This window comes from Cryptomeria japonica, chromosome 7, assembly GCF_030272615.1.
Source record: "Cryptomeria japonica chromosome 7, Sugi_1.0, whole genome shotgun sequence".
In the NCBI taxonomy this organism is placed as follows: Eukaryota; Viridiplantae; Streptophyta; class Pinopsida; order Cupressales; family Cupressaceae; genus Cryptomeria; species Cryptomeria japonica.
The window spans coordinates 686,628,034-686,652,778 of NC_081411.1; the positions used below are offsets into that span (position 1 = coordinate 686,628,034).

Below are 24,745 nucleotides of genomic sequence, written 5' to 3' on the forward strand. Positions count from 1 at the left end.
TTCTATCATTTGAAAACTTAAAAATCATGCATTTTAACTATTGAAAAAAAAAAATTTAAGTTAAAAAAAAAATTCAAAGATATAATTGATAGAAAAGCAATTCAATAATAACAAGTTAATGAGAATTTGGTCCAACCGATTGCAATAGTACTATTGCGTAAAGACAAGTGCTAATAACACAGGCTATTAAAGTGATGAAAATTTATAATATTATCAAAGAAAAAAAAAAGTACCGAGTTATTCCAAATAAAAAATAATCATTTAGGCACTGTTTTTGATATTACCAAACATCCTTTACCAGCTCTTTTTAATTAGGCCAAAAAAAAAAAAAATCGACTAAATAAATTTAGTTCGGAAAAGCTAAGGTCAGAACTTCTTCCTTTGACTGAATTTTTACAGCTTCACTCTGCAAATGGGTACACTGTGTTCAGCATCGTATACTCTCTCTACATCTATCGACTGCATAACACAGATTCATTACATTTGAGCAAACACTAGATGTAACAGAAGAAGTGCTCAGGCTTCAATGGCGGAAGCTATCTATAAAGGATACATCTAATCAAAATGTTTTGACATTTATGAACCACAAAAAGAGCATGATAGCAGCCTATACTGATCACAGTTTCCCCAGTTTTTCATTCAACATCACAATTGTTGGCAAAATTTAAGTGATGCATTGTTGTTACTTGTCTGAGAACAGAATTCATACAGACTTCCTGATCGAAGTAGAGAAACAAAAATCTGACTCCCCACATCTTATCTGCCTCACGGATCATTATGATTGCCTGCTACCAGTAGGCATTTCATCTGAAATCTGTTCTGAGAGATGGCCTTTTCAGATTGGGAATACTAGTATTGCTGTCACTCGATAGATTTGTGGATTTTCTCTTCCTGTTCTGAACGCCTGCAATCGGCTCTACCGCTTCAGAGACCATTCCTCTTCCCTGAAAGAGAGAAAAGATGATTTATGAGCCAACAGATTCAAACAACATAGAACAGAAAACTCAAACAGGGCAAGTAGAAAACAGGGGAGCTTACATTATGAATGGATTCGGTACTGGTATTGGTAGAAAACAAATGGGTAATGTCGTGCAGAGGGCGCCTCTTGAGAAATTGAAGAGTAGAGAACGGTACAGCAGATCTGCTGAATAAAAATGGCGGAGAATTCTCCTTGTTTTGGTGTTGTTCCATAGAAATACCCACAATCTGAAGCCTTGATGGAGGAAGCAGATCGGTCTGCAACTCCATTCCCACTGTTGAACAGAATTGAAGAGATGCGCGAAATGGGCGAAGAGTGTGAGATGTATTTGTAAGGCAAGTGCAGAGATTGAATGGTATTGGCGGCGGGATTTTTAGAATTTGAGATTTCGAGTTCGAATTCGAAAATGAAATGCAGAGGATGGAGGGAGAAACAGAGTTTCTGAAATTTCAAAGTTAGATTCCAGATTTCGAACTTGAAATTTTTGGGATAGGCGTCTATTTTACAGTGGGTACGATCAAATTGTGGCCCCCTCAAAATTGATTTCGATTTGGAGATTTATGGCAAATTCTAAAGATAATGTCTTGAATTTCACTCTTTGTCGGCGCCAAGAAGGCCTGAAGGGAAAAAAAAGGGTGCATGAATAGCTGTGAATGCAAAATGACAATAATTATTTTGAGATTATTAATAATTGCAATGGTGAAAATTGTATGAATGCTTTTATATATGTGATAATTAGTTTATAAGCATCATAATTGTCATAATTGATATTAATTCATTATATTTTATATTTATATGCCTTTCATTATGGATTCTCATATTTGTTTTCTTAAATTCTAGACTTATTATGTTTCAATTTTGATCAAATCTATAAGTGCAACCTTGACCCAAGTCACCTTCATTATTGCAAATCTAAACTCTTCACTTTTAACATTCAAAATTTAAATTTTTACTTTGTTGACCTTTTCACTAGTCATAATGAGTTGGATTAGCACAAAAGTATGTTGATTTTGTGCTTGTTTGTCGTATTTAAGTTCATTCACTCAATGCTTTAAAAAGGGATTCAATACATCCTAAGGCAATCTAATTGACCATATCTAGAGTTTGATATTTTGGAGAATAAAAGATCTTGCAACATTTATATGATAGCACATCCTCGAGGGACCAATGCATGCTTGCTTGTTGCCCTTCATGTTTTTGCTTATAACTATAAAGTTCAATTTGTTAGAGGTGTAACCAAGGAGAACATAACCCTCACATTTTGATGAATTCCCCAAAGATGTTTTTGAGCACTATGTGTCCTTACACTAAGCAAACATTATAAATTAATGTAAGTGAATTACATCAATCGCCTCATATCACTTCTTGTCCACCCACTATAGTTTAAGATTGCACTAAAGATCAAGTGCGCACATGCAAAAATTAAATCCACAACCTTGAAAGTGAACCAAGGTGAAGAACATTCAATATAGAAAACAAGTGATATTGTTTGATTCAACTATAGAAAATTAGAAGATTGGCAAATTACTTCGTAAAATTTGGCAAATCATTTTTCCATCATCAATTATCAAGTTATGCATTAATTTTAATTCATTTAGTTTTTGTAATGAATTTTAGTTATTTCAATTATCAGTCATAGCTCCAAAATTAATCAATTCGTTAATTAATTGTTGTTATTTGTGATTTATTTAATTAGCTTAGATTTGTTTATATGAACTTGAGTTATCCTACACCCCTTAGGATTTGACCTTACGATTCTACCTTTTAAATAAGGGTTTTCAAGATCTTTCTTCGAGTGGTTTGTCTTATCTGAAGTCATATTTAATTAGAGTTTGAATTCCATTTCCTATCTATGTTTCATAGCTTTATCTTTCTCAATCTTTTGTGGGTCATTGTGTCACCTTTCTTTCACCTACCATAACTACCCTTGTGCTTGCCTTTAGGGTTTCATTTTTAAATCTAATCACTAGTTACTTTTTTTATCTACAAATTTAAGTGTGAATATACTACTTCATCATTTTATCTATCTTATCCATATTACTTTTTTAATTCCACAAGCTGCTTGAGAATTAATCTTCCTTTATGAAGGAGTGCAAACCATGGCTTCTTAATCTAATGATATCAAGTTATTTTATAAGATCATGTTCAAAATAATTTAGAAGATTGTGAATAACAACATGATTATGACTATGATACATATGTATCTAAACAATCTATCTCTCCCTTATTGGTCCAAATGTTTGCCAATGCATTTACTAATGCTTAATATACACTCAACAATTAGTTAGACTCTTTTGCATACATGCCATTTGTAAGTGCTCCATTTCGAATGTATTCTTCATGGTATTGGTTCCTTTTTGGATTCTTCCAATGGTGTATCATTTCACCCTACATCCTCTTCTAAATCTTTTCCTTCCATAGCTACCCTTTTCAAGGCCACTACATTGATATATTGTCAACCCTACTATCATCCAAGCTACCTCTTCTATACATACCTATAGAACTATTACTACTTTTCCTTTGCATTAGTGTCCTATCACATCTCATCCTTTACACATAAACATATTGATTTTATTTCCTACACGCATGGTATTCATAATATTCCTCCTTCTCACCTGATGTCCACACCACTTCTTAATGCCTTAAGGTGTGTTGAATTCCTCTCATTCATCCTCGTTGTACTTCCTCTAGTTTTTCCCACACTCTTTATACCACTAGTATTTGTATCTCTACTCTAGATACACTATTGTTATTACTTTGTCAATATTAAGAGAAATGAGGATGATATGACTACTAGCAAGGATTTTATTCCCCACAATACTCTACATATTGTAACACTTACCTTTGAGGTAAATCCATATATTATAGCATCCTAGTTAAATATTGTGTCTATATTTAAGCTACATAATGGAAAATGAGACCATAATGTTCATCTATAATATTTCATTCGTAATATGGGAAAAGAGATCTTAAAATAACATAAGTAAATCCTTCTCCCATATGACATTGGAACATAAACTAACCAAAGGCATTGTGTTTTGCTAGCATCCTCAAGGGAGAGCCAAGTCGCCTAGGTTCTATTCCTTTGTTGTAAATGACACTTGAATTGTTGGATGATGCAATGAACTAAGATAATGATGACCATATGGACTAAATTAATAGAATACGTATGTTATAGATTGAATACACAAAAGCAAAGTATAGGTTAGAGAAGATGATATAGAACAAAACTTGATGTTGGGATATGGAGAAGACTCCTTAGGATGCTAGCATGTTGCTTTGGTGTCCTTAGGGTCCTATAGCATCCTAAATTGTACTCCCTTGCAATTTTGTCCTCATTTGGGCCCTCCCATTGACTTTCGTGTCTCAAGGCCTGATCAGAGCCCTGATTTTGCTCACACCAGGCACTAAACTCAAAACCTTCATCATGCACACCTTTCTCCCCAACTTGTTGTGTCCCTGATTCGTCAAGGCTAGGGCGCTAGTGCTCTAGTCCTCAGGGACTAAAGCATCCAACGCTCTAGTCCTCCCAATCAGGACCCATTTTGAGGCTTCACAATAAAAATTCAATTTGAGTAGGAATTTTGATCTCATGTCAGATCATATCAAAAAAATAATTTTTTTTTTATCAAGCATGTATAAAAGGAGGTCTACTGGTCTTATTTCAAACATTATAATGAATTCAAGATCTCAATTACATCCTAGCAAATTCAAGTAATCAAGCAATCAATATTCTTTCAAGCATTGGAGTAGAATTAAGGTCAAGATTCAAGCATTGGAGTTGGCAATCACGTTATGTTTATGAATACTTCATGAAACCCTAATTCCTTGTGGAGACAAACAAAGCTCCATAAAAAGTTATATCATTAGTGTTTCAGACATTTTTAGCATTTCCCTCAAAAGGAAATCATTTCCATTACAACAATTCAGTTACATTTCATTTCTATTTCATGGTTAATTCCAAAACCAAGGTTTGACCTAAAGAAAATCCTTATTCCCAACCATTTTCCCTTCTCTACTATGTGCAAGAACAAGTACGAAGCTGCAATTCTCAGGATCGACTTTATTCACAGAGATGAACATATCCCCCTTTGGACTTTGAGCGACGGGCATTCTAGTCCTGATATTTTAGGATGACCTTTTGGGAGCAGATCTGAACACTCACATATTGCTCAAATCCAAGTTCATGGCTCTATCCGAAAATTGTAGCTCACTATTTATGCATACTTCAATTTTAGCACATTTACCCTAATTTCCGTATCTTCGTAATTCAACTTAAAAGAGAGTATCAATCCTTAATCTAGTCAATCCAATATAAATTCCCAGCCCTATCCTTTCTAATTTGAGGTTAGATCTATTGGGTTTACCCCTCTTTAATGTGGTGGTCCCTAAGAAAAATATTAGCGGTTTTACTACATTATTGGGTGAAACCCTAATATTTTCACCATAACAAGTCCACACAAATTTCTACTTGATGATCTTTGTCATACTCCAATCTCTATCCCCCTGTTGGTCCTCCCTATCGTAAATTTTCCAATTTATATTTATACACACTGTTAGAGTAATCATGCATTAGCTAATAATTATTTATTTAATTATTAGTCTATTATCCTCTATGCTTAAGCTAAACTTCGGCATTTAATAATATTATAGGTATTTAATAATTATTCTAATTATTAAATACACTTTATTCCTTTAGGGATTCTTTAGGGTTGCACAATATTCTTTTATAAGGATTGTATTGTACTTTTTTATTCATTCCCTCTCTGAATGATAAACTTTTTCTTCAGAGCCATTATTGCTTTTTTGGCTCCATTCTTCCTTTGTGACGGGTATTTTGCTTGCAGGTGTTCTTGGGATCTCTGAAGTTGTATTTCTCAACTTCTTCATGGTATCAGAGCCTACATCTACTGCTACTTGTTCTTGATTTTTCAGAAGAATTTTTAAGGCTGGGGTTTCAAGTTTTCTAGAACTTTTTATTTGGATTTGGGGTACTTATTTGTCTCTGGGCATTTTGGGCTCAAACGAACTTCACCATTGAGCTTAGAACACCCCAAAACCCCTATTTTCATATAAAATTTGTTCAATTTGGACAACTTTGGCTCTGGAATTTTGTTTTTTGTTTTTTGCCCTTTTTTGGGCATGGATTTCGAGAAAAAAAATTAGCAATTTAACTGCATACCCAGGCCGAATGCAACAAAAATTGTAAAAAAAAAGGGGTTTCATTTTTTTTACAAAAAAAAAGCACAATAAAGAGGGGGGGTCGGTGGCCTCTACAATTTCGTACATCCTTTGCAGATCCATACAGCCTGCAGTAGGCCATGGATCCTGCTCTCCGGCCTCCCGTGCCTTAGGTCCACCACCTCCCTTGTCGTCGTGACGACCCCCATCGGTCAACCTTGTCTTCTGGTCGCCACTGCCTCTCCGACCCCCGCCCCGACCTTGTCTTTTGTCCGCCATCGTCGCTCTAGCCCCCGCCCGTGCCTTGGTGCCACCGCCTGCTCTGGCCCCCACCATGTAACCGGTTGCCGCCGCCGCCGAAGCCCCTAGCCCACTAGATTTTTTTTTCAGCCAGGGCCCTTTTTTCAACAGGGAGATTTTTTTGGCCAGTGGAGGATTTTTTTTTGGCATATTCTGCTGACGTCAACGATACGAACAACATATTGGCCCCTGTGACCCTCTTTGTGCCCTAAAAGAGGGGTTTTTTTTCTTTTGGGCATACGATATCATTTTTTGGCAAGCGAGATATCATTGGAAATCTGGTTTCGTCTACTTTCCATATTTGTGGTTTTTATCACCTGTTTTTTCTGTTGGTACATTCTATAGCTATTTAAAGTCAGAGGTGTTGTTTTCAGTCCCGAGCTCATATCTTTTCGCCAGTTTCTCTATTTTTTGTGATTCCAACGACATTGGGACGCTGTTTCAGAGATCTTCACAGCCATCCATGCAAGTTTTCCATATTTTATTCTAGATACATTTTATTCAATTTTTTGTGTTTTCACACTCTAGTGAATTACTTGGACATTTGAGCTCTTGGAAACTTCTCGTTTGGGTGGGATGACTTGTTGTTGGTTGTTCTTCATGTATTTCCAGTCTTGCGTCTTTTTTTTTTACATTCTAAGCCTTCATTATAAGCATTTTATTTTTTGCAAACACACTGAGATAAAGTGTCACTATGCTTTGCATGCTTGGGATCTTGCACATCTTGTGCCTTATTGTACTTGCACTCCATTATAAAGTGCCATGGGTGGTTTTATGTTTGCCTTTATTTGCCATCTACCTTTGTCATGTGAGTGTTCCTTCCACGACATTAGCCTCATGATGTGTGTCAAGTGAGTGTTCCTTCCTCGACACTAGCCTTTATATGTGTTTGTACTTTTTGTTGCACTCTCGATGTTCCTAGTTCTTCGTCATGCAGTTTTTCTTATCATTCAATTTCAGTGTACCTTTCACATCTCTCTTGTCAGCATTATGGGGGATTCTATTATTGGTGTTAATGCTTCCTTGGTTCGTTGGAGTGAGCTATGTACTCAGTATTTGTTCCTATGTACTAGGCAGATGCAGCGGCTAGTTTCCCATGCATTTCAGTGAGATGGATCATTTACCATATGGACAATCTTTCATTCCTATTTTTGGAGGCAACCTTCCATCTTCGATTGATCAGCTCTTCAGACTTTGGTATTTTTTCCATTTGTATCTTCAAGTTCAATTGTTTGCCTTTCTTTGCCATCTGTTTCAAGTAGTGTTATTTGAGGGCACTAATTCAGATTATTCTTCGACAATATTTGCAGCTTCATGCTTCAGTGGTGTTCTTCATGTTCATCCTTTGTTCCTGTTTTCTAGAGCATTCTCTTGTTTTGAGGCTTCTTCAATCCTTCACTTGTATTTCTCTCTTTTTGGAGTAGAGTTTTTTCCCATGTGGTTTTCTCTATTTCTCCACTTTACAAAGACTCTTTTGTACTTGGGTACCTCATTAGGCCTAGTTGTCGGGACCCATTGTTACTTTCATGCATTTTTAAGTCCTTAGTTCTATTAGAGTATTTAGGTATTTACTTGATTAATTAAACTATAGTTTAATTATTTAAGTTCCCTTTATCTCTTTTACACTTAAGCTAACTTTTTTTGTTCTTGTTTTGAGAATTTTTGCATTGGAAGCAAATCTATGGTTTCAGGAAGTTTTTTTCGTACTTAGGGATAGGCCTCTTTTTCTGAGCACTTTGAGCCTAAACGGACCTCACCATCATGCTCAGAAGGCCCAAAAACCTCTATAGTCATATAAAACTTGCCTAGTTTTGACTCCTAAGCATCTAGGGGTAATTTTTTCTCCAAAACCAAGTCGTACGACCCTGGCATGCAGTTCAAGAAAAAAATTTGAAAAAAAATATTTTTTGCCTTTTTATGGCATGTAGGCCAAAATTTGATTTTTTGAAAAAAAAAATCAAAAATCAAAAAGGTGAAAGGCTTTTTTTTGCAAAAAAAACTAAAAATAAAAATAAAAATTGTTTTTGGGGCTTTCCCCACGGTACGCAGGGTACCGTGGGGCCCCCTGACATTGTCGCAGTCCTACCCTGGCCTCGGGCCCCGCATCGCGTCCTTCGGTGCCCTAGTTTCTAGCCCCGGCCCCCACTAGCCCCACTCTCCGACTCCCGTCAGCCGTCTGTCGGCCCCGCCGGCCCTCTGGCCACCGTCGTCAGCCTTCCCACCTGCGGCCCCTTCTTGCCTCCCTGCACACCCGGCCCGCCGCTGCTCCACCTTGCGGCCTCCTCCACTCACCCAGCAGCCCCTGCTCCGCCCACGCCAGGCCGCCCGACTGCCTTTACACTACCTAGCGGCCGCTCCACCACCAGGGCGCCACTCGACCGCCACCATTGCGTCGCCCACTAGCCACCTCTGCTCGCCCCTGCCACTAGACTACCCCTTCCTCTTGTTTTGAAAGGGGGTTTGGTTTTTTGGCCATATCTTGGGCATACGGAGTCATTTTTTCGAAAATGAATAGGCGTCGAAAAGCTGGTTCCGAGTCGGACCTCATAATATTGGAATTTTTTCTCATTTTTCTATTTGACTATGTTTTTTTCCAGTCAAAGTGGGGTCTCTTTTTTGCACTCTGGGAGCCGTAGAATGAGCATCTAAACTCTGTTTTTCAAAAAAATTATATTTTTGGAAATCGTGTGATATGTACTTTCTAGCCATATGGCTTTTATTTCCAAATTATTCTCTAGGAATATTTTATTAAGTTTTTTGCTTTTTCAACACTTTGTGGATATCTTGGTTGTCTCAGGTCCTAGGATCTCTTCTCTAAGTAGGATGTCTCTATTTTGGTTCTCCTTTTCCAGTCTTATTATTAGTGTAGATTCTTTTATGCAAATGCACTGAGATAAAGTGTCATCATGCATTGTTTACTTGGGATCTTGCACATCTTGTGCCTTATTGTACATGCACTACTTTTAAAGTGCCATGGGGGGTTAATGTTTGCCTTTTGTTTACCATCTACCGTTGTCCAGTGAGTGTTCCTTCCACGACATTCTCCTCATGATGTGTGTCAAGTGAGTGTTCCTTCCACAACACTATGTACTTTCTCAGCACCTTTGATGTTCTCGGTTCTTCATCGTGCAGTTCTTTTCAGTGTATCTATCCCTCTCCCTTTTTAGCATTATGGGGAGGTTTGTCATGTTGGTTCTAATGCTTCTTTGGTTCAATTGATCAGCTCTTTAGGCTTTGGTGTTTTCATGCCATCTGTATCTTCAATTTCAGTTGTTTTCCTTGTTTGCCATCTAATTCGAGTAGTGTCATTTGAGGGCACTCATACAGATTACAGTCTTCTCTACCTGGCCATGTTCTATTTCAGTGGAGGTTCTTCAGATCAACAGTTTCTCTTTGACAATGTTTGCATCTATTTCATGCTTCAGTGGTGTTCTTTTCCATCTCTGTTTGGAGTAGAGTTTTTTCCCATGTGGTTTTCTCTATTTCTTTGGTTCATAGAGATTTGGTTGTATTTGGGTACCTGATCAAGCCTTGTTGTCGGGACCCATCTTTCTTGCTTTCAGTAGTTGTTCTGGGTTTTAGCTTCTCCCTAAGTCTAGCTTAAAGGGGGGTGTTAGAGTATTCGGGTATTTACTTGATTAATTAAACAATATTTGTTTAATTATTTAAGTTCCCTTTATCTCTTTTACACTTAAGCTAACTTTAGGTGCATAATAATTAATTATTTTATTAATTATTATGTGCAAATTTAGGTTTTCCTTTTTAGGGTTTCTTGACCTATTAAAGGTTGATTTATTTCTTTGTATTGTAAGAAGGATTATCACATTACCCATTTTTGTGAATATTGAGCTCTCATCTTTTTGAGCATATTTTATATGTATTTGTTTTATCTATGATTTGCTTCCTTGCTTCTCCTTGTAACAGGTTTTTCAGCTTGCAGAGATCATTTGGGCTCCTGTGGTGTTGTATTTTCTCAACTCCAATAAGTTGTTTTTAGCTACTCCCTAAGTTCATCTTAAGGAGGGGTGTTAGAGTTATCTTGCATTAGCTAATAATTATTTATTTAATTATTAGTCTATTATCCTCTACGCTTAATCTAAACTTAGGCATTTAATAATATTGCAGATATTTAATTATTATATTAATTATTAAATACACTTTATCCCTTTAGGGTTGCACAATCTCCTTTTATAAGGATTGTATTGTACTTTTTTATTCATTCCCTTTCTGAATGATAATCTTTTTCTTCAAAGCCATTATTGTTTTTTTGCCTTAATTTTTCTCTTGTGACAAGCATTTTGTTTGCAGGTGTTCTTGGGATCTTTGAAGTTGTATTTCTCAAATTATTCACACACAAAAGAGGGTAAATGTTTATGTTGTATAGGGGCTTTCCTTACTCAAATCTTGTGTTGGTTTTCCCACCACCATAATAGCAATGATGATAATGATAAAGAGTGTGTGCTCTTAAGGGAGTAGAGACTAAATAAGTAATAAAGGATGCAATAAAAAAAATACAGCAAAATGGTGTTACCATATAGTATGAAACCCTTGTTAGGATGTCACAACATGAAGTTCCCACAAGGAGTTCATAGAGAGAATAATCTTCCAATGCATGTAAGAGTTAGTGTATAGTAAATAAAAAATATTGTACATAGAAAGAGAGATCAACCAAGAAAGAGAGTGTGTTCATAGATATCTTGCCCTATATACTTTGAATCCCAAAATGTGTGTGTGTGTGTGAGAGAGAGAGAGAGGGGGGGGGGGGGGGATTGTTTACATATGATTCTAATCATCAAACAAAGACATTTTTGAGCTAGGTTGATATGGTACAATGTCCAAGACACCAAAGATCAACATTAAGGATTTTCACCATTTTGAAATTAACATTTAAGACACTAGTGTCTCAACATTTTTCACTCCCAAAGTGCCAAGTGTTGAGGCTTTTAGCATTATTCCTTAATTAGGCTCTAAAACAAACATATTATGAATAGAATCAATCATGCATGCAAAAAGGGGTGTCAAACTAGTGTGAAAGTGTTAGGGGTGACAATCTGCAATGCTACATCATTGTTGCATGTTTATATTTTAATTATAAGCATAAGATCTTCAAAAGTTGTTTCCAAGAATTAAATATTATACTATTCAATGGTTTTTTTATTTCCCTTTAGTTATATATGTCGTGCCTATGAAGTGTGGTACATTTAGTTGCAACACAAACACTCAATAGATCATTACAAGCATGGTTAGCAAATTAAAAGAAAATGAAAGGTGAACCATGACAAAGCGACCTATCACCTCGTAAGAGATGCGAGTATGGATTTGCTCTCAGATCTAGATAAGCAATCCCAGTGACTTGACTACACCTAGATGGAGGATTTGAAATGATAATAATATGCAAGCTAAATGAGATTGATTATGCTAGATTGATCCAAGAGGCTAATTAAACTAATGATATGCATGATTAAGCTATAATGATGATGCAATTAAGCTAGAAAAGAGATTGATTAAGCTACATGATTCAACAATTAATCTAGAAAATGATCAAATTAAACTAGATCTAAGATGCAATTGCCTATAGTAACAATGCTCAAATGGTATGCTAAAATGTATATTCCTATAGCAACAATGCATAAATTGATATGAGATGGAATCCTTTGTGCTCCAAAATGAAGGATATTTATAGGATTTCCAAGGCCAGGGGTGAGGTGGTAGGTGTAGACACCTAAAATTGTCATGTTCTTTATTTATTTAATTATCTTTAGCCTAATTCTTCTATTAATTAAATAAATCTTTATTTATTTAATTAATTCACTTATCCTCTTCTATCTTTATTTCTTATTTAAATAAATACTTTCATTTATTTAAATTATCCTTTTGCCTAAATTAAATAAATAATCTTATTTATTTAATTGATCCCACTTCTTCTATTAATTAAATAAATCTTTATTTATTTAATTAATTCATTAACCTTTTCTACCTATGACAAATGCCATTCATCTCTTAATTCCTACACTACCTACCCTCTCATTATTTTCTTATTTTCTCTACCTACCCTTTAATCATAGCCGACCATTTATCTTTTACACCTCTCAATCTTATCCCTTCATTTCTTATAGTGTCTTCTATATAAGGAGATGTTTCCTTCATTATCAACCTCTTGGACATATACATTCTAATCAAGCATCCTAGCATTCGAACTTGCATATGCGATCCTACTTGCAACCGCATTTCCGTTTGTAGTTGAGCTCTTGTGCACACATAAAATCTGAGAGCAAATATATCAAGCAAGATCAATGGAGATAGGAAGAGTGGAGATTCAAACCCTATTCGACATGTGATGGTATAATCTTTGTGATTTCATTTGAATTGCATTGTCTTAGGTAATCTTCATATGTTATGGTGGATCTTTGTTGTTGTTAGGCTAGGGTTTTATGGTTGAATTCATTTAGTCTTTCAATATTGTTGTTATCCATTTTCACCGTATATATTTTGGCATGCCCGGTGGGACTCTTGTCCCTTTTGCATTTAACATCTTTTGTGCAGATTTTGTCTTTTTGAAGTTGCAGATCTGACATTTCCAACATTTTGACATTTTCGCGTATGTGTACCTTCGGATCACGTTTTTTATTTTCTGCCGCATCTGTGACATCTAGAATCACATCTGCATCTTCAACAGTATTTTATTTTTTTTGCAGATTCCAGGAAATGCGTCTGTGCTCCCTATTCGCGTCTGTGAGGTCTCTAGAAGCGTCTGTGTTCAGGAACAACGTCTGTGTTTGGGAACCATGTCTGTGTTGGATCTAACTACGTTTGCGTATTTATATAGTGTTTGTGTTACTTATAACCGCGTTTGTGTTCAGTTGTTGCATTTTGGCTTCTTTGATTCAATTTTTTGTCATTCAAATTTCAAATCTAGTTTATATTGAGCTAACATCTTCAGATCTAACGAAATTGGTGCAACTTGTTTTGAAAGCAAAATTGTTTTGTTGAAGGCCCCTATTTCACAAAGTCTTTTGGATCTAAAAATTTACCTAACTTGTGTGCTTGTAGGAAGGGGTGATCAATTGAAACAATCCAAACTACTAACAAATCGTTGTTGCAGGACCTTGACAAGGATTTTCTTTTGATCTTTATTGTGTGCCTTGTTTTCATAGATTACCAAACACTTCAATTTTGTGCACTAAAATTGAACCAATGTTTTTTGTGTCTTGGGAAATAGGCTCTTTTTGTTTTATCTTTAGAGGGCCTATCTCCCCATGTGGTCATTAGGTGTGCTAGTGAAGAGAGAACGACCCAAGTGGTAGTGAGGAAAACCCACCTCTTCCGAACCACTATAAACAACTGTATTCATACTGAAAACTATGGATAATGTGTGCTGATTAGTTCATACCGACACTATGTCTCCCCATAAACCCATTTGATCAAATTTATTTGATCAGTTGTAGGGCATAACCCCTATCGGCTGGGAGCCTTCTGTATTTACAGAGCTGAAAGTACCGCATGTATGGCCACACGAGCGGATGCTCTTACTAGCACCTTTTTGTTTTAGAAGTCAAAATCCTTATAGTTGTTGGGTCAGGAGGTCGGACCTCTGGAGTGACCCACACACATACGGTTCTTAGTAGAGATACAAAGTTCACCACGGGGAGTTTTCGTGGGGACTGATGTTTGGCTGCCCCAAGAAGTGAGTGTCGAGGGTAGACCCTATGGGGTCAAGCATCTAAGTCTCCGCTCTGAATAGCGTAGCCTCGGGGGAAACCCCATGTGGGATCAACAACTATTATCTTGGCCAGCCATAAGAATTGTGTTTGACTTATTTTAAACAATCAAACATTCAAGACCAAACATCAAAACATTATGTCTTTTGTGTCTTCAAGTGTATGCAAAACAATTTTACATCAAACAACACACTTTTCTTTTAGTCATTTTGAGTCTAAAAACTTGCAAACATTGAATCCTCATCAACATTGTGTCCTCTTGTCAAGAAAAATAGTCAAACATTCAGATTTGGTCACAACAAGCAACTTCACACATTGGAAAAATTGCACAAAGTTTTTAGAAACGCGTCTCTGTCTGACAGAACCGCATCTGTGTCATCTAAACGCGTCTGTGAAGGGCAGAAACACGTCTGTGTCTTTTTGAGCAACATTGCATTTACAAAATCTCATAAACGCGTCTGTGTCTGACAGAACCGCATCTATGTCATATAACCACGTCTGTGAAGTATACAGGCACGTCTGTGTTCAGAATTGAAAAACTTTTGCAGTCCAGCAAACAAGAACAGTCAGTTTCAGACTTATTGAGCTTCCTAGGTTATCTCTCTAGGTTTTCATCTAGCATTCAACCTGTTTTTGGGTCTCACAAAGTCCATCATTGCTTTATACCTTACATTACATTCACATTTGTCTAAAGTTGAGTCAAAAGGTCACTTTCTTGTCCTTATCATACTTTGTCAACACATTACATACAATGACATTTTGCTAAGTGGTCCCTCATCAAGGTCTATCACCTTTGGGTCTCATTTGGTCTTACTTAGAGTCAAGGTCAACTTACCTCATCAAGAGAAACTATCATCTCTTTGGAAGCCACACCTACTCTACTACATACATACTTGGTCTTACACTTTGGACATTGCAAGTAAACCTCAGATTCATTTACATTCCATCCAACTCTTGGTCTTTCATATCTTTCCATTTTCATCTAGTCTCACACATTTTGGTCAATACCTAGTTCATGGTTGAAACCCATTCCCAAAAATACAGGAGAGAAGCTCAAGAGGCTCAAGAGTCCACAAACATGAGTTCCTATGAGTATGAAAATGATATTTTTTTTTAATTCTGATCATACTACATTACCTGACATGGATGCTTATAGAAACATTCCAAATGTTTAAAACATGGATACTATAAACAACAATGGTACACACAATGACAATATGGACAACATTTCCATACATTCAGCAGAAGTGGAAGACTCCATTATCGATCCCCATTTTAATCGATTGGTTGAGGAAATAATGAGGAGAGATAGACAATACTTCTTACAAGTGATGGCAAAAAGTGGAGCCAAGATACCTCATGATTTTGACATGTCTCAAATAATGGAAAATCAACCTCTGCAACAACCTCGCCTCAACATGGATCAAAGGAGGCCTAATAGTGGAGGCAATAGAGGACCACATCTTGTGCCTAAATCACCATCATCTTTGTTTCAAAACCAGAGGTCCCATACACACATGGTCAAGCATATGATACTCACCTTTGCAGACCATTATGGAGGTCTTATGCAGAAAAATATACTCAATCACATACCAATGCTAAGGATCAACCACCAAAGCAATTGGATATTCAAAGGCATGTTCAAAATTTGGACACAAGGAAACCCGCGTCAAATTTGGGGACAACACAATAGAAAAACTCATGACATGCCTATAGAGTATGGTATACGTGGACAAAGTAGATATTTCGTTCCTCATCATGACTCTATACCAGGTGGTCCATATACTCAGCATCATTATAGACCTCCTCCATATGAACATGTGTACGATCAATATCATCCATATATGCAACATGCTCCTCCCCCACCCGGTGCTTCAGGCATGGGGTATGGTCCAAGAAGTTGATCTCCACCTAAGAACAATTTGGAACAACAAATCAAGGACTTAAAAAAAAATGGAGGACATAAACACACCGAAGCCAACTTACACAATGAGAGACATATGTCCCTATCCATTTGACAAAAGCATTCCAATACCTCCATTTCCTACACACTTTGTGACACCTAAGTTTGATAAGTATAGAGGCAAAGGGGATCCTAAGGCACACATAAGACAATTTTTCACAGCTTACATTAAGGTAGCAACAAAAGAGACATATTGATGAGATTATTCCCACAAAGCTTAGGTGATCAAGCTATGGAATGGTTCTCCCAACTCCCACCTGGAATTAAGTCTTGGGGTGATCTAGCAGAGGCATTTATCTAACATTTCTCATACAAAATAGAGACAGACATATCAATCACTACTTTGTGCAACACCAAGCAAAGGGATGGAGAATCTTTTTCATTATTTTTACAAAGATGGAGAAATCTAGCCAGTAGATGCTCTTATGAAATTCCACAAAAGTAAATGGTAGAAATGTACACTCAAAATGTTAACAAAGACATTGGTTATGACCTAAGGAAAGCTTGTTTGTCCATCTTCAAGGATGTTATTGAAAAAGGCTTAGCAACAGAGAAGGTCCTAATTGAGCAGGGAGAAATCAAAATATTCAAAGAAAATAAAGAGGACTATAAAGGAAAAGACAAGCCAAGATTTTGGAACAAAAACAAGAACACAGTCAATGATGGTGTTGTTGATGCCAATACGGTACGACCCAAAATCATTTTTTTCTGGATCAATCTCTACAAACAATCAAGTGAATACTCAAACAACTTCCAAGTCACGAAGGAAGTACACTCCATTCGGAGAACCACTAGAATTGGTTTTTATAAAACTAGTAGCAAACAAAATAATAACGATTCCAGATCTACCTCCATATGAGCCAAAGGTTAAACCAAATTGGTGGAATGATGACGAATATTGTGAATTTCATAAGAGCAAGGGTCATAAAATAGGAAATTGTCACCGACTGAAGAACATCATACGAGATCTCATTGATAGAGGTGACATTGAGATTGAAGGACACTCATCCAATCAAGAACATGAGATTTTTAAGGAACCATTCCCAAAACATGACAAGGGAAAAGCTAAAGCCACAGATGACCAAACCAACTATACCAAAGCATCTTATAACTATGATTCAACTGTCAATCACATTTCAATGGACAATTATGTCTCTACCTTTATCATCAAGGATAAAACGACTGAAAATTCTACCCAAAGACCCAAGATTGTCCTAAAAGGCATTGGATCTTCTTCTGAACCTACCTCTGAATGTAATGTTACAACTCATTGAGGTAAATTCACTTTGCAAGGTGCCCCAGGTAAAAACATCACTTCGTCATCAACCAAGCCTGAGTATGACCTTGTAGAACAATTAGGGAAGACACCTGCGCTCATATCCATCCTTGAGCTCTTACGCATATCCCCCACACATAAAGCTATTCTTGACAAAATCTTGAGAGACACTTCTGTCCCTACTGATCTGAACATGGACCAATTTCAAGCCATGGTAGGATACCTTTCCATTCCACACTCCCTTACATTCATAGAAGTCGATGACGCCTCCGTAAGTTAGCCACATAATGCACCTTTACACATTGAAGCCTTCATACACAAACATTGAATAAAACGAATCCTGATGGATGGAGGAGCAGGTCTAAACATTTGTACATTGAGCACTATTAAACAATTGGGATATTCAGATAAAGATGTGAATTCGACAAACAAAATTACCATCAAGGCATATGATGACGAAGAGCGTTCATCCAAAGGCACAGTCACTTTGCCTCTCAGAGTTGGGCCAGTTACAAAGGATGTGGTTTGTCAAGTCCTAGACCTGGATCTCACATACAATATATTGCTAGGACGGCTGTGGATTCATGAGATGAGGGCAGTCCCATCTACATATCACCAATGCGTTAAGTTTCCTCACAACGTAGTTGAAATAATAGTTAATGGTGATCCTAATCCATTCATATATTGCAATAACTTGAGACCAAAAATTGAGACGATCATTCCAAGTAATAGGGAAGCTATCCCTTCTTCTACACACATTGATCCTGAATCATTAAAACCTTCAACATCAAAACAAGGTGATCTTAAAGGGAAAATCCAAGACAAGGGAATGGGTGAATACACTTTTAATCAAACCATGTGCTTACAACAAGTTATGAGTTCACCAAAAGAATATGGATGACCACATCCTTCTAAGCGAGTATCTATCATTACACTCAAATGGGATCCTACAATTTTCCAAAAGTGGGGTGAAGTGGAAGAAGAAGACTTATACAAAATGCTTTACAAAGACCCTGAAAATGATACACAAGATCACATCAGCATACCATGTGAGAAATATGGTAAGGGATTCAAGATCCTACAAAAATTTGGGTATGATGGCAAAAGTCCTCTAGGCTTAAGAAAGGAAGGCATCATTGAACCTTTACAACCTAAATTGACATTCAAAAAGGAACATTCGAAAGGACTTGGTTTCATGTCTTCCAAGGTAAATACTCAAAAGACAAGAGAAGCATTACAAATCAAAGCCATCAAAGGTCAACAAGAGAATCGCTATTCCACAGACTCCAATGAATGGGAATGGGATTCAGACAAGTCCTCCAGTGACTATGAACTCACCAAGACATTTAGAAAACCAGGTGAACCCACAGAAGAAGAGGAATTTTATAGAAAATTCAAAGTTGGTCAAGAAACAACCCCTGAGGATCCCACACAGTCCTTACCTCTAGGTTCTAGGTCAAAATCACATAGAATGAGGACACCTGTCCCGGAATGCGCTACTAGTGATAACAATTTGGATTCATTCACGATTGAGATAGATGAGGAGAGTGACAACGATGACCTCGATAATTACCTCGACATACCTGAATATAACTGCATCTTCACCCTTAGCCCTGCTAACTTTGAAGACATCAAAGGCCTTCCCCTTGTTCACCACTAACTTATTGACTGGGACCATGAAGGACCTACACAGTTCGACACATTCCAAAATGATGAAGCCTTTATTGACTATCTAGGCATACAAGATGATCTTCCCCCTGGGGACCATAAGGTAGGATACACTATAGAACTCAATAGCGTGGCATATTTTGGTGAGGGTGTTGGGCCTTCCAGTCACAAAAAACATAAAAATAAATCAAGGGTCTTATGGTGAAAACCACATTGTGGCGTTGTCTGACCCCAAAAAAGTCAAAAAAAGGATGTGTCTGAGGGCAAAAACCTCTCTGAGGCACCTGAGAATGGAAGGCTCAACATTCTCCTAGCATCATATGAAGAAAAATCATCTATGTTGGTAGAGGAGACCATCAAAACAAACATTGGTATAGAAGAAATTCCACATAACATATTCCTGGCTCAATCCCTGACAAAGACAGAAAGATCAAAGTTCATAAGTTTCTTCACGGAGCGGCAAATCAATTTTGCATGGTCATATGCGGATATGCTTGGATTGGATCTGGATTTGGTAATGCATCATTTGACGGTTAAACTGGGGGCAAAACCAGTGAAACAGAAATTAAGAAAGATGCATCCACAAGTGGCATTATTAGTCAAAGCAGAGCTTGAAAAATCATTGGATGTCAGATTCATACGCCCAATTGATTATCTGGAATGGATCTCTAACCTAGTACCTGTTAGTAAACCAGATCGTAGCATCAGAATACACACAAATTTTAGAGACATCAACAAATCTTGTCCTAAGGATGACTTTCCATTACCAAATATTGACTTGATTGTAGATCTCATAGCAGGTCATGCGATGTTATCTTTGATGGATGGATTCTTAGGTTATAATCAAATAAAAATCGCATTCAAGGATCAGCACAAAATAGCATTCACTTGTCCTTGGGGAACTTTCTGCTGGAATGTCATGCCCTTTGGGCTAAAGAATGCAGGCGCTACATATCAAAGAGCCATGACTACTATCTTTCATGATCTCATGCACGTTACTATGGAAGATTATGTTGACGACCTCTTGGGAAAATCAATAGACAGAGATACACATTTGGACATACTTTTAGTCATTTTTGATCGGTTGGAAAAATACAAAGTAAGATTAAACCCCAAGAAATGTGTCTTTGGAGTAACCTCCGGGAAGCTCCTAGGATTCATTGTCTCAAAAAGAGGAATCGAAGCTGATCCAACAAAAGTCAAGGCCATCCTAGAGATGCAACCACCAAGAAATATCAATCAACTTTGATCTTTGCAAGGGAAACTCCAGTCCATATGAAGATTCATAGCACAACTTGCAGATAAATGTAATCCTTTTCAACACTTGCTACATAAAAACATCAAATTCAAATGGGATGATAACTGTCAACAGGCTTTCCAGATACTCAAAGATTATCTTCTAAATCCGCCAGTTTTGATGCCACCAGTTCCAGATCAACCTCTACTACTATACATATCAGCTACTTCAACAGCACTGGAGGTACTCTTAGCACAATAGGTTGCTGAGGGAAAAGAAAAGGCAGTCTACTACATCAGTCGCACATTGGTGGGATATGAGCTAAACTACACACCAATTGAGTGTGCATGTATCATTGTGGTCTTTGCTTCCCAGAAATTATGACATTAGATGCTAACTCATAAAACTAATTTGGTTGCAAGGATCGATCCATTGAAATACCTTCTCAATAAAGCAACGCTTACTGGGTGACTAGCCAAATGGGTGATGCTCCTGACTGAGTTCGACATTGAATATGTGGACAGAAAAGCAATAAAAGGACAAACTATCGTAGATCAGTTAGCAGATGCTCCCATGATAGATGATGTTCCTCTAACTTCAAAATTTCCAGATGAATCCATCTTGACAGTGTCACACACAAAGCTTTGGCAGCTATACTTTGACGGCTCATACACCCAGCATGGTGTAGGAGCGGGCATCCTCTTCATAACTCCTCAAGGGGATTCCATACCAAAATCATATCAACTATCATTTCCTTACACTAATAACATAGCAGAGTACAAGGCATTAACAACTGGATTATGAATTGTGGTTCAGTGGAAGATCCAGGAACTTCATGTTTTTGGGGACTCTCAACTTGTAATTCGTCAAGCAATTGATGACTACCAAACAAAAGATGAGAAATTAATGCCTTACAAAAGAATGGTGGATGACCTGAAACAACATTTCATGAAGTTAGACTTTGAGCAAATACCAAGATAGCAGAATCAAGCCACAGATGCCATGGCTACAATTGTTACACTAATCGATCTACCATAGAATGAAACCCGCTATGCATTCTTGGTGGATAACCTTTTGGTTCCCTCGTATGAGATCACTCCTACTGAGATGATATGTGTCATCGGTCTTGATTCCCCATTATATGGTTCCATTTTCACATACCTTCGTGACAACACCCTTCCTCCTGACTTATCCAATAACCAACGTCGCACTTTCATTCACCAATCTTCTCGATACGTCATTTTAGCCGATATCCTATACCGTCAAGGTCTAGATGGCACTCTTCTTAGATGTTTAGAAAGGGACAAAGCTCAGATTGTGTTACGCAAAGTTCATGAAGGGATATTCGGTCCACATTCTAGTGGTCCTACCTTAGCCAAGACACTCATCAGGACCGGATATTACTGGCCCAATATGGAAAAAGACTCATATTAGTTTGTCAAGAAATGTAAGCAGTGTCAACTTCATGGAGACCTCATTCATGCGCCAGCACAAGAACTTCAACCAATTGCGACTCCTTGGCCCTTTTGTTAGTGAAGACTTGATCTCATAGGCAAGATTCACCCTCCTTCCTCCAATGGTCATAAATTCATCATCACTACCACAGAGTATTTCACAAAATGGATCAAAGTCATGCCTCTAACACAAGTCACTGGAAAACAAATTGCTACATTCATTCTCAACTATATCATTTATCGATACGGTATTCATGTTTCCATCATCACCGACAACGGGTGTCCCTTCAAAAATCAGGATGTTTGTGAACTCTGTGATCGCTTCCATATTACCCATCATTTTTCCACACCTTATTACCCCCAAGGTAACAGTCAAGCTGAGGCGTCTAATAAAACAATCCTTAAAATTCTAAAAAAGACAATCGACGACGCTGGCCGCAATTGGCATATCCAGCTTAATCCCGCACTTTGGGCTTACTGCACAAGCATCCGCACACCTATAGGAGCTACACCCTATTCACTTGTCTACAATGTTGAAGCTATCTTGCCTATTGAGGTCAAGTTACCCTCTTTACGATTCTCCTTGCAAAAACATTATCAGTGATGAAGACTACAGGGTCTCTTGCTTACTAGAACTTGAACTATTGGATGAACGAAGACAAACTGCTTTTAATCATCTCAGGGCTTATCAATAATGAATGAGTCACATCTACAATCATAAATTCAAACCTCACACATTTGAGGTAGGTGACTTGGTTCTCAGAGAAAATCCTAAAAATCAGCAAGACAAAGAGAAGAAGGGCAAATTCAAACCAAACTGGCTTGGTCCTTACATCATCACAACAGCATATGGATCTGGTGCATATCAGCTCTCAACCACAGAGGGTGAACCTTTGGAGGATCCTATCAACAACATGCACCTTCGCAGGTTTTACACATAGCTCTTTAGAGTATCCTAATTCAAAAATACCAAAAAAAAAAAAAAAAAAATCAAAAAATTCAAATTACAAAAAAATCATAAACATAAAAAAAAAATTGTTACATGGTGAAAACCTAGCAAATAGGCGCCTTGTGACACAAAAAAAAAAATTGAAAAAAAAGAAAAAACATTTCGTCCAACGGTGAAAACCACTTTGGTGGCACCCTGGTCAAGTACCATGGTGAAAACTGGGTCACCAGCGCCATGTGTAGAGACATTGCTCCTCCCTCCTTTAGGATTCCATTTCATCCTTCACTTTGCACACACTCACGACCTATTCGTTCATAACAAACTTACACATTCCCATCATATCTTGTTATTGATCTACCTAAGATTGGTTAGCCATCCATAATAACATTCCTTTTCACCTCTTTCCATTCATAATAAATCAGCACCTATATGTGGCTAAGGCAAATCCTACGTCTAGTGATGGGTGTGGAACTGAGAGCATCACACATTTTGAGGAGTACAGTTTCTTCCAGTTTTCTTCAGTCTATCCGTGCACAATCCACAATAAAACAGCATTTGCATCACCAGTCCGCAATAAAGTTTCATCTTCTCCGCAATAAAGTATCAGTTGCATGGATTCAGTCAGTTTCAGATGAGACACAACAACAACAATGGGTTTCAACAAATCAAAATTTTCAACAGACTCAGACAACATATGGTTCAGTGCTATCTATCTTTTTTGTGAAAGTAAACATTGTGACCACAATCAAATAGACTTATACAAGTGATAAGAGACATTAAACCTGAGGACTATAGTGGATGTTGGTGTCGAGTCTTGGTTTTCTTTTGATTTTAATTTTCTGGTGACATGTCTTTTAGCTTTTCTAGGATGTCTCTGACTAAAGATTCTATCTCCAGGATGTCTTTGACTAGAAAGGCGAGGATGGGGTATCATCACCTATTTTCTTTGATGCCTGTGGATTATCTCTTAGTAATGCTATGACTTGTCCAAGGATATGAGGACACTGTGATTCTATTGTGAACTGGGGCATTCCTTGTTTGCAGCTGTCTGATCTCCATGCAGACAGGTACAATGACTTTCTGGGTCGAACATATGCCTAGATTGTCATAACCTATTTTGCCATAATAAAGCTCAATGATGACAACGCACAAGAAGCTCTTTCACTTTCATATCTTCTATCTTGCATTCCCCTTTCTTGATTGACTTCCATAGTCCTTCTTGAGTCCGTGTAGCCCGCTATCACATGACTGAGTATAATAACATGCCAAAATATTTGCATCTCATGTAGTTTGTGCATTACCGCATATAAGAATTTCATACATACATATAGATATCACAATTGCACCACATCCTGCCCACATCACATGTTAGCACATTTTACATTCTCATCATGTAAATAGTTATTTGCATTATCATATTCATCTGCATTTCATACATTCACATTGGCATAACATATTAAAAACATAAAAAAAAAAAATATTGCATTTCATTAGGTACATATTTGCATCCATATCATAACCATCACATAGAAACATACATCATATAGAAACATCTCATCACATAGGTACACATGCATATAGTTGCCGCAAGGATGAATCATCTCATATATATATCAAAATCATAAGTGTCATGATACAATGATGTCAACATACATATGGCTACAAAATCACCCGAAGGTGTCATCATACAAAATGGTACAAAACTGATACATAGGGAGCCCTCTATGACTATGATGAACTCCCTCCCTCAGAGCCAACTGGCCTCGATGGAGTCTAAGCCCTAGAAGAACCTGCCCCAAGATCATCTCTCCTATGGTTTCCCATGTCCAACCCTCATCTCCAGTCCTGGATCCTGGAACACTCGTTTCAGTGCATCCCTATCTCTGTCTCGATCGTAAGGAACTAACTCCCCATCGATCGCTATCCTCAAAATCCTGTATACATCCTCTAAGGTGACTGTCATCTCACCCATCAGCAAATGGAACGTGCATGTCTCAAAGTGCCATCTCTCAGCAAGTGC

The 24,745-nt window shown here is 37.4% G+C and overlaps 1 protein-coding gene across 1 annotated transcript; it reads right to left on the reverse strand.

The window, feature by feature from the left end:
- Window positions 1–345: 345 nt before the first annotated feature.
- LOC131078516 (uncharacterized) lies at window positions 346–1,464 on the reverse strand. Its single transcript, XM_058016238.2, has 2 exons — window positions 1,039–1,464; window positions 346–944 (listed from the first exon to the last, which is right to left on the reverse strand). The coding sequence occupies exons 1-2, from the start codon at window positions 1,246–1,248 to the stop codon at window positions 804–806; spliced, it is 351 nt and encodes a 116-aa protein (XP_057872221.1). The 5' UTR covers window positions 1,249–1,464; the 3' UTR covers window positions 346–803.
- Between the last annotated feature and the right edge of the window lie 23,281 nt (window positions 1,465–24,745).

What these genes read in the sequence shown, in the direction of transcription:
- LOC131078516 (XM_058016238.2), bottom strand. Translation starts at nt 1,248, where the DNA reads ATGGAGTTGCAGACCGATCTGCTTCCTCCATCAAGGCTTCAGATTGTG. An exon ending in GTACCGAATCCATTCATAAT is followed by an intron (nt 945 to 1,038) that starts GTAAGCTCCCCT and finishes TCTCTCTTTCAG; the next exon opens with GGAAGAGGAATGGTCTCTGA.